The 14,543-nt window shown below is 40.5% G+C and overlaps 1 protein-coding gene across 2 annotated transcripts in view; it reads right to left on the bottom strand.

Moving 5' to 3' along the window:
• Window positions 1-14,543, bottom strand: part of ANKS1A (ankyrin repeat and sterile alpha motif domain containing 1A) — a 183,406-nt gene that overhangs the window by 17,546 nt on the left and 151,317 nt on the right. For both annotated transcript variants that reach the window (XM_072137187.1, XM_072137188.1), the window contains 2 exons: window positions 8,504-8,659; window positions 6,227-6,320 (listed from right to left, as the gene is read on the bottom strand). In XM_072137187.1, coding sequence (XP_071993288.1) covers window positions 6,246-6,320; window positions 8,504-8,659 — 231 coding nt within the window. In that variant the 3' untranslated portion in view covers window positions 6,227-6,245. The remainder of the gene's footprint in view (window positions 1-6,226; window positions 6,321-8,503; window positions 8,660-14,543) is intronic.

Here is a 14,543-nt window from a genome sequence, read left to right as displayed (position 1 = left end):
GCAATGAAAACGTCGCCTATTTTCGCAAAAAATGACCCCTCACACATCTCTGTGCGCCAAAGTATGAAAAAGTTATTAGCGTCAGAAGATGGCAAAATTTTTTTTTTCTTTTTTGTACACATTCGTTTAATTTTTGAAAATTTATTAAAACACAATAAAACCTATATAAATTTGGTATCACCTCGATCGCACCGAACCAAAGAATAAAGTAGGTGTGTTATTTGGAGTGAAGAGTGAAAGTCGTAAAAACGGAGCCCACAAGAATGTTATTTTTTTTTCAATTTTTCCACATTTGGAATTTTTTTTTCAGCTTCGCAGTACACGGCATGTTAAAATAAATAACATTACGGGAAAGTAAAATTTGTTACGCACAAAATAAGCCCTCACACAGGTCTGTACACGTAAAAATGAAAAAGTTATGGATTTTTGAAGTTGGAGAGCGAGAAATGAGCCGAAAAACCCTGCGTTCTTAAGGGGTTAATAATATATTTGACTGGAACCTTTATGGTTACCAGTAATTTGAGTTGTGGGAGCTGCTTTAACTCTACACGCCCAGCCACATCTGATCGACTGGGATCAAGGATCTGTTTTCCCCAGAGAGGGGATATATGCATAAAGCAGTAGTATTTACCAGGTGAGCACCTCCATTACATATTTCTCTGGATATCTGGTTACCTGACTATATTACCCAAGGAGCTGTCCTCTGCTATTCCCATTTTTGTTGTTTTACAGTTACCCTGAAAAAGTGCAGTAGGAGCTACTTACTAAAGTAAGCATTTTGGAAGGCATTTTGGAAGGCATTTTGGAAGAAGGTCCTGTGGACTGATGAAACAAAGATTTAGTTGTTTGGTCATACAAAAAGGCATTATGCATGGCGGCCAACAAACACAGCATTCCAAGAAACACACTTGCTAACAACTGTAAAATTTGGTGGAGATTCCATCATGCATTGGGGCTGTGTGGCCAATGCCGACACCGGGAATCTCGTTTAAGTTGAGGATCGCATGGATTCCTTTCAGTATCAGCAGATTCTTGAGAATAATGTTCAAGAATCAGTGAAGAAGTTGAAGTTACGCCGGGGATGGATATTTTAGCAAGACAATGATCCAAAACACTGCTCCAAATCTACCCAGGCATTCATGCAGAGAAACAATTACAATGTTCTGGAATGGCCATCCCAGTCCCCAGACCTGAATATCATTGAACATCTTTGGGATGATTTGAACCAGGCTGTCCATGCTCAGCGACCACCAAACTTAATGAACTTGAATTGTTTTGTAAAAAAAAAAATGGTCCAAAACACTTTCATCCGGGGTCCAAGAACTCATTAAAGGAAACCTACCACTTCTGAAGGTAGGTATGAGATGCAAACACCGGGCACCAGCTCAGGGTGAGCTGGTGCCGGTGCTTAGTCTCGTTAGTGTTAAAACCGCGGTATCGCGGTTTTAACACTTTTTAAACTTTATAGTAGAAACTGCTGCGGCATTTCCAATGTAGGCGCGCGCACGATCGTGCGCACGCAGCGCCGAAGCAGTTTCTGCTATAAAGTTTAAAAAGTGTTAAAACCGCGATACCGCGGTTTTAACACTAACGAGACTAAGCACCGGCACCAGCTCACCCTGAGCTGGTGCCCGGTGTTTGCATCTCATACCTACCTTCAGAAGTGGTAGGTTTCCTTTAAAAGCTACAGGAAGCAACTAGAGGCTCTTATTTTTGCAAAAGGAGGATCTACTAAATATAAATGTCATTTTTCTGTTGAGGTGTCCATACTTTTGCACCTGTCAAATTCAGCTTAAATGCATATTGCACATTTTCTGTTACAATAAACGTCATTCAATCCTGAAATATTACTGTGTCCATCAGTTATTAGATATATCAAACTCAAATAGCAGTTGCAAAAACCAAAATTTTGATAACTAAAAATGATTAAGATTAATAGGGGTGCCCAAACTGTTTTATATGACTGTATATGATTATTCAAGGGAAACTGTATATGATTTATTAGGGGGACTGTTCAATATAATTGGAGAAGGGAATTGGTAAATATAATTTATTGTGAGGTATATATAATTATTCAGAGGGGCATGTATATAATTTATATGTGGTTATATGGTTATAATTCGTGATGGGGAAGAGGACAATACAAAAATGTATTAGGGGGGGGGGGCATTTCTTCAGTTTAGTAGGGGTCTCAGTGATGGGACCCCCATGGATCACATTCGCAGCATAAATCGAGCAGTCGTGCATTCGCTGGCAGCTCTATTCATCTCTATGGTGGTGATGGAGAACTGCGCTAGGCTATCTCCAGTGACACAGAGATGAATAGGGCAGCCGTCGCAGTAAAACTGAGGTATGGACCATTGTTGTCATGATCCATTGGGGTCACTGAAACCCTCACTGATCAGCAAGTTAGCCTGGCTATTTTGTCACTGGACAACCCCTTTAAGGGGAAGGGGGGTTATGCAGAAGTCTGCTATGGGGCCCAGCCTCTCCTAATTACGTCCATGATATTTTCTAGACAGTATTACACTCTTAAAAGCCAGGCCGTCAGATGAATTTTGCTGATTTCCAGATGGAAGATACGTCACTGGATCAATAGATTTGGTATTTCTGGAAAAATTCAGGGATCTGATATTGAATGTTCCCTGAGAGCCAATAACCATGGTCCCCTGGTTCAAAAAGAAGCTATTAGGATAACTGTTGCATGATCTTGCCTGACATGTCTGTTGTTTTTGGTGGCAAACAAATATATTTCTGTAATCTCTCATAGTCTTGTTATATTGTATAATATTTTGCAGTCACAGGTTCAATCGGGAGAGTGGTGCTTCATGGAGTCTCCATTTTCCTTTCTTCTTATGTATACAGCAGACAGAAATGATTTTGTTTAAATGGATCTAGCCTTCGATATTCATTGACGTCCAGAATAAAATCTGTCAAGAGGAATGTCATATTTATCTGGTGACAGGTACCTAAGGCCCATGCTATGCAGATTTAAAAAATGCCTTTGTCCTGATTCTGAATCATTCAGTACTTTATTAACCTTTATTTCACATTACCTGGCTACCTGCCAACTGCATGTGGTGAGTCCAGGGGGATGCAATCTTCTTCACCTCCACACTCATAAAGCCCCCCCCCCCCGCCTCTCAATGCACATAACAGGAAGCAGGAGCTTGCAGTGGTGGGGAGTGAGATTGGAAGTGAGGGACAGAGGGCGCTGGATAAGCAGGGAGAGAAAAAAATGCACTGAGGAGACAAACACAGGTTACTGCAACAGCACCCCCAGCCCTGGGACTCGGCACATACTGCTGGTAGGGAGCCAAGTGAAAAAGCTTTAAAATCTGTCACCAGGAACGTCATTTTTAAGGAAATCTACCATCAGGATGAAGGATTGTAAACCAAGCACACTGACATACTTGTGTGCGCCCCCTCAGGCAGGATTTGCTCTTCTTGTAGGTTTGTATGTACAAATATAGACAACTTATATATATAAAAAAAAACAGTAGTAAAATGTAAGGAGTACTTACATATGCCACATGTTTATATTCAGCAAAATATGCTGCAAAGGGATTGTTAACCCCTTAGTGACCGCCCATACGGCTTTCTACATCGGTCACTAAGGGGCCTTAGGCTAGGCTGACTGCCTTCTCCGTCGGCCTAACCTTAGTTCTGCACATCCCCCCAGTACAGTACAGTATTTGGTAAAATCTTGTAAAACAACTAATAAAACCAATATAAATTTGGTTTTCCTGTGATCATACCAAACCAATGAACATATTAGAGATGCCATTTGGAATGTACAGTGAAAGACATAAAATCCGAGCCCACAATAAAATGGCGCAAATGCAAAGTAAATTCAATCTTACCTCAATATGTGATTGCAGGTGGAGCCTTTGGATTGTGTTTCAAACGCAACCAAAATGCCACGTGTGAACGTGGCCACAAGGGCTCTACAAACATTTCATGGCACCTTTTGCCCTGCAAAAGCTCAATGGCGTTCCTTTCATTCCATGCTTCGCCATATGACAGTGGGTTACATCCACATTTTGGGTGTCCTCTTACTATTTAGATGCATTTTCTACTTTAATTCAGTTAAGAAGGGAAAATTTTGTGGCTAAATGAATGTATTCTTGATAAATATTAGTGAATTCCAAATCAAACCTTCATTTTGTTTGAAGTTCTATCAAATACAAGCTTCCTACATGCTGTTTTGAATAGTTTGAGGGGTAAAGTTAATAGAAAGGGGTGATATGTGGTGGGTTTCTATTAAAAGAACATCCAAATCCCCTATAGAAATAAAATGGTCCCTAAAACAATTGAGACTAAAATGTTTTCCAAAATTTGAGAGAATGCTGTTCCATTTGTGATCTTTCTAGTGTTGTAATTGTAAAGAAAAAAGTGACGTTTCGGACCTCCGAAGGGTACGCAAGGTCACCTAGTTATCCTTTTATAGACACTCCCAGAATGCATGGGTTCTTAGAAGCACACTTCCGCATATGGCACAACAATAAATCATAAGCCCTGAACAGCTATAAGACCCCTTTCACTAGCAACAGAGAAACAGAAACTTATCAACTTAAGGAGCTGCCACTAATTCTCTTTAATCCCTTGCCGCTCTGCCTCTGATATATCAGATGCTGACCACAGTGATTTATCGCTCAGCGCCCGATATATCGGACGCAGAGCTGATGCCGGTTCAGCTCAAGATCTGAGCCGAACCCAGTGTACCACCCGTGGTCGGAGTGGGCTCCAATCGCTGGGTCCTTAACCCATTAAATGCCACGTCAGGCGCGACCGCAGCATTTGACTTGCCATTGGGGGATCTTTCCCCACTCGATCGCTACCCCCCCCTCCCGCCCCCTGCACAGCCTTCGGGGATGCGGCGATCGTTGCTATGGGAAACTCTGGGGTCCGATCAGCTGCCTGTAAGCACTGCTTGAAAGATGGAGCCTATGACTTCTTTTAATGGCACAGTGTCAGCCTATGCATGTGCAAAGACTGACACTGCTAATACCCTACAATACCCTGCAATACATCAATACATCAGATGATTGCTTGTTCATGTCTCATGGTGGAAAAAGTAAAAAAAAAAAAAAGTTATGCAATAAAAAATAAAGAAATAAATCAATAAAAATGCCCAAAAGCCCCATAACATCTAAAGAGACACATAAACACAAAAAAAGTCTAAATCATAACACAATTCGTAGAATAACAGTAAATAATTATTGAACTCGCAAGATGAACGCCGTTAAAAAAAAAAACTGTTTTAAAACCTCCAAAAATTATGATTTTTAGCTATTCAATCCCACAAACAATGCAATAAAAAGTGAACAAAAAAAACATATGTATTCCAGAATGATACTGGTGCAAAGTACAACATGTCCCGCAAAAAACAAGTCATCAATCAGCTCCGTAGCCAAAAAAGTAACAATGTTATGCTACTTGGATGACGGCAATGCAAAAATGATAGATTTTTCCCCACATTAGGGTTTTATTTGGCAAATTTAGTAAAATAATAGAAAATATATTCAAGTGTGGTATCCCCGTAATCATATCGACCCATGGAATAAAGATAACATTTTTAACATTTTTAGGCTTTATGGTGAACATGAAAAAAAAAAAAAACGGAATAAAAAAAAAAATACAGAATTGATGCTTTTCTACTCCTGTCTTGGTTTAGTATAAATGAATCTTATCTTATAGTATAAAAAAATCTTAAAGGGAACCTGTAAGTAGATGATGACATTTTAGACCACCAACAGTATGTTGTCAAGTAGATTTATACCTTCTAGATCAGGTTTAATACAATAAGGTCGTATAATACTGAAAATCGACTTTGAATTATGATGTAAATTGGTTGTATAAAGTCATGGGGGAGGAGAGTAGAGCACTGAAGTCAAGCTGTTCCGTGAATTACACTTGATTGATATCATGCACCAGATTTCAGAAAGAGTTGGGTACTTATTTTTCTGGACACAGGGCTGTTAAATTAAGTAATAGGGGCATTCTAAACTATCTGCCCTAATGACTTTATATAATCAATTTACATCTCACATCAAAAGTATTTTCTGAATGAAGCCACCACGTAGGGCCATTGAGTTGGAAGGTGTTAAAATATCTTAAAACGTACTGATAATTTAATAGATAATTTTCTACTGACATACATACATACACATTAAACATACACATTACAATAAAAGTTGCTTTAAATCCAATCATGTATGCTCACTTCTTATCCTGGCTCAGTATTATGGTTTGGAATCCATCGTCCATGGTACACTTCCATGAGAGACTGCAGTCTGTTCAGATTCTGAAGGCTCTATCTGATATGGGCAAAGCATACATGTTATAATGTGCGTTTTACAATTAGATATGGCTGATCAGGATGCCATATGGCATCCCCCAACATCATGGAAAGAAAACAGAATGAAACTAACCAGAAATCGAAAACAGATTACAGAAAGAATTTAAATGTAAGTGACAACACATCCCCTTTAAACGCTTCAGGACAAGGCCTTTGTCAGTTTTTGCATTTGTGTTTTTCCTTTCCAGTATTCCAAAAGGCATACTGCATTTTTTTTTACATTTTTCATTTTTAGAGGCATTTGATTGGCTTTTGTCTGTGGGACAAATTGTCCTTTCAGATGCCAAATTAAGAATTGTGAAGTGTACAGTCATGGTCAAAAGTTTTCAGAATGACACAAATATTATATTTTCACATGATCTGTTGCCCTATGGTTTGTCAGATGTTTTTATTACATACAGAAATACAAGTGCAATCATATTATGAGTAACAAAAGCTTTTATTGACAGAATGAGTTATGCTGCAAGTCAATATTTGCAGTGTTGACCCTTCTTCTTCAGGACCTCTGCAATTCTCCCTAGCAGCTGGCAGCTCTCAATCAACTTTTGGACCAAATCCTGACTGATAGCAGTCCATTCTTGCACAATCAACGCTTGCATTTTGTCACAATTTGTTGGTTTTTGTTTGTCCACCCGTCTCTTGATGATTGACCACAAATTCTCAATGGGATTAAGATCTGGGGAGTTTCCAGGCCATGGACCCAAAATCTCTAGGTTTTGTTCCCTGAGCCATTTAGATATCACCTTTGATTTATGGCAAGGTGCTCCATCATGTTGGAAAAGGCATTGTTGATCACCAAACTGCTCTTGGACGGTTGGGAGAAGTTCTTTATTCATGGATGTGTTTTTAGGCAAGACTGTGAGAGAGCCGATTCCCTTGGCTGAGAAGCAACCCCACACATGAATGGTTGCAGGATGCTTTACAGTTGGCATGAGACAAGACTGGTGGCATCGCTAACATTGTCTTCTCCGAACAAGCCATTTTACAGATGTTTCAAAGCGGATTCATCAGAGAAAATGACTTTACCCCAGTCCACTCCATGTACCTTTTGCAGAATATCAGTCTGCCCGTGATGTTTTTTCTGGAGAGAAGTGGCTTCTTTGCTGCCCTCCTTGACACCAAACCTTACTCCAAGAGTCTCCGCCTCACAGTCCGTGCAGATGCACTCACACCTGCCTGCTGGTAGCCCGATCCCGAAGCACTTTTAAGAGACATTCCTGGCGCTTGCTGGCCTTCCTGGGCGCCCTGGAGCCTTTTTGGCAATGGAACCTCTCTCCTTGAATTCCTTGATGATGCGATAGATTGTTGACTGAGGTGCAATCTTTCTAGCTGCGATACTCTTCCCTGTTAAGCCAGTTTTGTGACTGCACGTTAGGCCAATGATGACTGCACGAGTTTCTTTAGAGATAACCATGGTTAACAGAAGAGAAACAATCATGCCAAGAACCAGCCTCCTTTTAAAGTGTCCAGTGGTGTGATTCTTACCTAATCATGACAGATTGATCTCCAGCCCTGTCCTCATCAACACCCACACCTGTGTTAATGGAGCAATCACTGAAACTATGTTAGCTGCTCCTTTTAAGGCAGGCCTGCAATGAAACTGAAATATGTTTGGGTGAAAAAGTTCATTTTCTAGGCAAATATTGACTTTGCAATTAATTGCTGTTAAGCTGATCACTCTTTATAACATTCTGGAGTATATGCAAATTGCCATGATAAAACCTGAAGCAGTAGACTTTGTAAAAATTAACATTTGTATCATTCTCAAAACTTTAGGCCATGACTGTACACGAAAATTGGGGAAGAAAATTTCAAAACGTGGAATTTATGTCAGTATGATCTCAGAGATACTTTTTTTTTCTAAACCTTCTTCAATAGGAAAAACAATGTCTGATTTCGGTTAATTTTAAATATACTATAAACAGGTAAAGAGTTAACAAAAGTTCATAAGTAAGATACATGGAACCCAAAGTTCTGTTAATAAAAACTTTGATTTGTATTGCAAAAAAACAGATATAGTGAAAAAAAATAAAAAATGTTATAGCTTGTAGAAGAAACCTTCATAAAAAACTTAGGGTGGTTATTTTGAAAAACAAGTGCATTAGTAAGGGGTTTAAAGATGCAATTTTATCTATAACTCACATTTTGTCGCCTTATACTGCCACGTGGTTTAGGAATGGGTTTTGAGGGTCGAGAGACCACAGCCTCTGGATGACGAGATTTCTGTGCCTGTATTGCCAGTTGATATGCAACCTCAAATGCCTGACCTAGAGTAAGAATAATTTCATAGGCTTGGTTCTGCAGAAAGGGAAAGAACATATATGAAGTTATAAACTTAAGGTAATAACTTTGGTTTTCATTTCTCAACATTTAAATCCTTAGGGACACCGCCCCTTTTCATATTTGCATTTTTCACTCCCCACTTTCAAAAATTCCCTATGTTAATTTCCTATGTTAGAGCTGCATAAGGACTAATTTTCTGAGTAACACATTTGACTATCTGGTACTGGAATATAATATTCTATGGCAAGCATTGGGAAGCTGGAAAAAAATTACAAATGCGGTAAAGTAAAAAATAAATAAAATAAATAAAAGCACCATTTTCTTTTGGGCCCTGTTTTTATGGCTTTTGTTGTACACTGCAAATTACAACCTCCCTTTATTCTTTGGGTTGGTACGATCAAAGATATGCCAAATTTATATAGGTTTTATTATGTTTTAGTAGACAAAATAATACTAATTTTGTCATATTCGAAGGCCATTTAGCTTTATTTTAATACTTCAGTGTCGGACCTGTGTAATCACATGATTATGATTTCATACCCACATCATAAGTGGGGCTTGTCTTTGTATCATATCACATGACTAGTCGGGTGACCATGAGGTGACTTCAGCCTTCACCATGTACATAACCTGTCACATGATTATGTCATTCCCACTTTCATTATGCTTTTAGTGCATTCATCTGCTGTCTCTTTCTGTGCATCTTTCACAGATTTAGCCCACTGATTGGGATAAATAATAAGACAAAAGAACGCTCTTGGCAGAATAAATTGGAACACGTTTTTAAGGATGAGACCACAGTTGGTCAGAAAAACGATGGTGAACTCCAAAAATATGGTGGAACAGGGCATTTCTTGAACAGTTTGTCCAACGAGGATTGTTTCCACAAGGCCTCCGCATTCAAGTGCTCAACAAATTTTTAGAACTACTGATTGATATTTACCTCTTAACGCTGCGCACCTGAAAATAGTTAAAATAAAAGTTTTTAAAAAATTATAATAAAAAAAAAAAATTCAAATCACCCCCCTTCCCTAAAAAAAAAAAAAAAAAAAGCACAAAAACCGACACCACCCACAGCTCCGTACACCAAAGCATAAATAAAGTTCTCAGCGATAGAAGATGGCAAAATCAGGTGGTTTTAATTTTTGTAAATGTATGTAAACATTCTACAACCTATACAAATTTGGTATTCCCGTGATCGTATCAACCCAAAGAATAAAGTAGACATGTAATTTGGGGCGCACACTGAAGGACGTGAAATCCAAGCCCACAAGAAAATGGTTGCAAATTTTTCACCATTTTCACTGCATTTGGAATTTTTGTCCCGCTTCCCAGTACACGACATGGAATATTCAATACCATAACTATGAAGTGCATCAAGCCATCACAGAGCTCTTTACGTGTAAAAATAAAAAAAAGTTAGATTTTTGAAGGTAGGGAGTGAAAAATGAAAAAAAAAAAAAACCCCAGAATAGGGCCAGGTCGTTAAGGGATTCTGAATTTGAACGGTTGAAGATTCAAATTGAAACAGAATGTAATACGGTAATTTATCTGTTCATTTTTCAGAAATTAAATTGCAGATCCTAGAAAAAGGTTTATGCTTTTCTCCTGCTGCATCATTTCATATATTTTCTTTCATAAAAGATCTGCACATTTTTGCATGCATAACAAGCTCTTGTAGTGTTATTGAAAGAACAATCTGCTCAAATCAGGTGAGATAACCACAGTAATGACACCTAAATCTCAGAAATTCCTACTGTTGTCTATCTGTCCTACAGTAGAGATTTTTGTAAGGCTAGTGACTAAGGAATTAGAACAAATTCCTAAATATGTTTACAATGATAACTTAACCAACAATGAACTTCGGACCCTAGTAACACTACAATCCTTGTCAGATGTGATTTACAACCCCGCCGATAAAGATGGTAACATTGTAATCTGGCCTTGCAAATTATACCGCAGGAATAAGAAGCTGATCGTCAATTGAGGGATAAGACCTGCTACAAACGATTAATTTTCAACCCACTTTCATCCTGCAGCAAAGAAATTTCAAGAATTTTGCATCAAGCTAGGAATGATGCAATAATCAGCAAAGCATTGTGTGAGGCATTGACTGTCACTGAGAAAACTATAGCCAGGGCCAGCTCCAGGTTTTAGTGGGCCCCTGGGCGACAGAGCCCTAGTGGGCCCCTTTATGGGCCGCCCTCCAGTAGTCACACTGCCCCCCCACCTCCACCTGTATACACACTGCCCCTCCTCCCCCCTCCTCCTGTATACACACTGCCCCTCCTCCCCCCTCCTCCTGTATACACACTGCCCCTCCTCCCCCCCTCCTCCTGTATACACACTGCCCCTCCTCCTGTATACACACTGCCCCTCCTCCTGTATACACACTGCCCCTCCTCCTGTATACACACTGCCCCTCCTCCTGTATACACACTGCCCCTCCTCCTGTATACACACTGCCTCTCTTTCCCCCCCTCCTCCTGTATACACACTGCCCCTCCTCCCCCCCACCTCCTGTATACACACTGCCCCTCCTCCCCCCCACCTCCTGTATACACACTGCCCCTCCTCCCCCCCACCTCCTGTATACACACTGCCCCTCCTCCCCCCCACCTCCTGTATACACACTGCCCCTCCTCCCCCCCACCTCCTGTATACACACTGCCCCTCCTCCCCCCCACCTCCTGTATACACACTGCCCCTCCTCCCCCCCACCTCCTGTATACACACTGCCCCTCCTCCCCCCCACCTCCTGTATACACACTGCCCCTCCTCCCCCCCTCCTCCTGTATACACACTGCCCCTCCTCCCCCCCTCCTCCTGTATACACACTGCCCCTCCTCCCCCCCTCCTCCTGTATACACACTGCCCCTCCTCCCCCCCTCCTCCTGTATACACACTGCCCCTGGGTATACTAATTACATTTGTAGTAATGAACTACTCAATAGTGTGCACCATTATTTTGTAACTATTGAGGACCCCAGGCATATTTACAGCTTAGAAATCTTTAAAGAGAACCCGTCATGCAAAATAACCCCCCTAAACTAAATATATTTTCATAAACTGCCATTAGAGAGCATTGTCTCTATCCCTTCATTGTCCCTCTACATGCCTGTAAACCTAAGCAATGAGGTCCTAAAGCTGTATGCAAATGACCTGTGAAATGTCCAATGAAGCATTAGCATATTCAAGCTGTCCACCTTGATCATGAATGGGAGTCACAGCCACACCCCCAGTGCATGACTGACAGCCTGTATAATGATGTGCTTCCTGGTGCTGGTGGCCACACCCCCTACAGCCTGTGTGTGCATGTGTGTGTGTATAGGAGAGATACAGCAGCTCCAGGCAGCCATGTTACAGCAGAACACGTCAGATTCATGTGTAGCTGATGTCTGTCTCTCACCTGTATATTAGGAGGATGCAGCATGTCAGCAGATGCAGCACACACACTAGCAATGCTTTACTATACATTACACACAGACATGAGTAGGGGGAGGAGAGGGGAGGGGTAACAGGGGTGACATCACTGCCTCTGACCATGTGACCAGCCTCATTTACATGATAAAAAATAGATGATTTTACAATGAATAATGTATGAAATAACTACATAAAGGCTGGGATGGGATCCTTGTGAGCTGCTCCAACAAGTAGTAGTGACAAGACTAGTGACACAGACCTGATGACAGGTGCCCTTTAATACCTTCCACATTAATCATTTGAGGGAGAACATTTGGATTTTCATTCTATTCCTGTTTCAGTCTGGTTTTCACTGTGAATCTCTTTCCTTTCATTTTTAATGTGCCTTTTTTTTTCATTAGATCAATAAAGTATATTTGGCATGCATCTATTAGATTGGAAAGCCATGCAAACACAGAGAGAACATACAAACTCTTTGCAGATGTTAATTAGGCCAATTAGCTTTATTTTAATACTTCAGTGTGGAAGCTGTAAAAGTCATACTTTTTTGCGGGATGGGACGACATTTTCAATTCTCCCATTTTGGGGATTGTACAACCTTTTGATCACTTTCTAAGGAATAGATGATATTTGGACATTTGACGTTTACTGACGTTTGACGTGCAATACTATTGAACTTACATAGCGTGACACTGGGACACTCTTATAGATTGTGCAGAATAACAGGCCTGTGAGTTTCAGACTTCCAGCTGACATGGCAATGGATTGTCACCCACCCCTTGTTATATTTTTAGAATCTGACAGGTTTATCAATAATTAGCTATAATTTTGGAAAGCTTTAACTTATTCAAGTGATTTATATCTACCGTTATTTTCTTCTTAACACATTATACTTTATACAATTTAATTGAAAAATATAAAAATTACTCTTTGAAGAGAATAAAAAATGCTCCCTTCCCTCACTATTCAGTTTATATATGAGAACCTTATGCTTATAATAAGACTAGAATATAACTAATTTAAAGGGGTATTCTGGGAATATGAACGTCTGACACAAAAACCCATGATGATATAAATAAATGAATACAACAATACTCAATGTCATTAGTCACAAAATGGAGCTTAAATAGTTTGATTTTATGATTTACAATATTTATGGCCTCTCCAAAGTAGGTGGAGTTATCACTAAGATGGCCGCCACTGGAAACTACAAGTTCCATGATCCTTTAGTTCTCAGTAACTCCTCCTCCATCTTATGCTCTGCTCCCAGTGATGATGTAACAGGCTTTCTTGCTCTGTTACCATAGTAATGATGTGTAACTGCCATCACCACAACACCGGCCATACTGAATGCAGTGCAACCAACCGACTACAGCCAAACGTAGTGGTGATCACATGACCTGCTCAGGCAGGTGCAGGACATGTGATGTGGACATGTGACCAGCAGCCATCTTCTGTCCTGCAACGGACCGCGCAGAGGAAATTAACGGACTGATTAAAGGGCCAGTAGCATTTTAATTCTTCATTACAGTGTATGTCATCAGCATTTTCTGCTAAGGGGAGCAAAATTTTAAATAACAACTAATTACACATTAGCTTATATTTTGAGTGCCCACTTGTATATGAATTACGCTGATTCCTGGAATACCCCTTTAAGGATGGGTAAATCTCTGTGCAATTGTGGAGGTTAAGGAAAATCCAATTACCAGTAAAAGTAATTTTAATCTTTTTCCCTAACTCCTCCACAATGCCACTGACAGGGGAATTAACAGGAGTAATCTGTTCAGGGAGAAACTACTGCCGAGAGCACATTCCTGCCAAAGGTTAGATCCAAGTCTGGACCCACATCTAATTTGTGGTGATGAAAAAAGGATTGTGGGCTTTTCCCATGTAGCAGTCTAGCAGATATGCTCTATTGAAGCGGATCCTCTCTCTGCCCATAATGTGGAGACTGTTCTCGTGGAGTGAGTCTTGATTTCCTCTGGTGGAGGAGTCTTATCTTATAGGTCAGTGGTGGCGAACCTATGGCACGGGTGCCAGAGGTGGCACTCAGAGCCCTCTCAGTGGGCACTCAGGCTGTTGCCCCATGGCAGAGTTTGCCAGACAGGAATCCTCCTGCAGTCTCAAGACTTGCCATGCTTAGCATTATTTTAACGTGGAGTCTCCTGGTCTACCTGAGACTGCAGGAAGAGAGAGGTGGTATGAGAAAGGGTCAGGTTATCATTAAAGCTCCTTGAGTGCGACCCCTCTTTCTGTTCAGGGGCTGTCAAGGGAAGCTCCAGTGACAACCCTAATTTCCTCTCCTTCTGACAAAGATATTGGTGCCCTCAGGACCATTAAAAGCTGTGTTATAGCACGAAGCAAGAAATTTTAAATGAGTAACCTCTTGAATGGCTGTTTTGGCACTTTACAAAAAATATGCAGGTTTTGGATTGCAGTTTGGGCACTTGACCTCTAAAAGGTTCGCCATCACTGT

The sequence above is a fragment of the Engystomops pustulosus genome, chromosome 2, assembly GCF_040894005.1.
Source record: "Engystomops pustulosus chromosome 2, aEngPut4.maternal, whole genome shotgun sequence".
Taxonomy (NCBI): domain Eukaryota; kingdom Metazoa; phylum Chordata; class Amphibia; order Anura; family Leptodactylidae; genus Engystomops; species Engystomops pustulosus.
The sequence above is the reverse complement of the archived record's forward strand: the minus strand, read 5'-3'. Positions and strand labels throughout refer to the sequence as shown.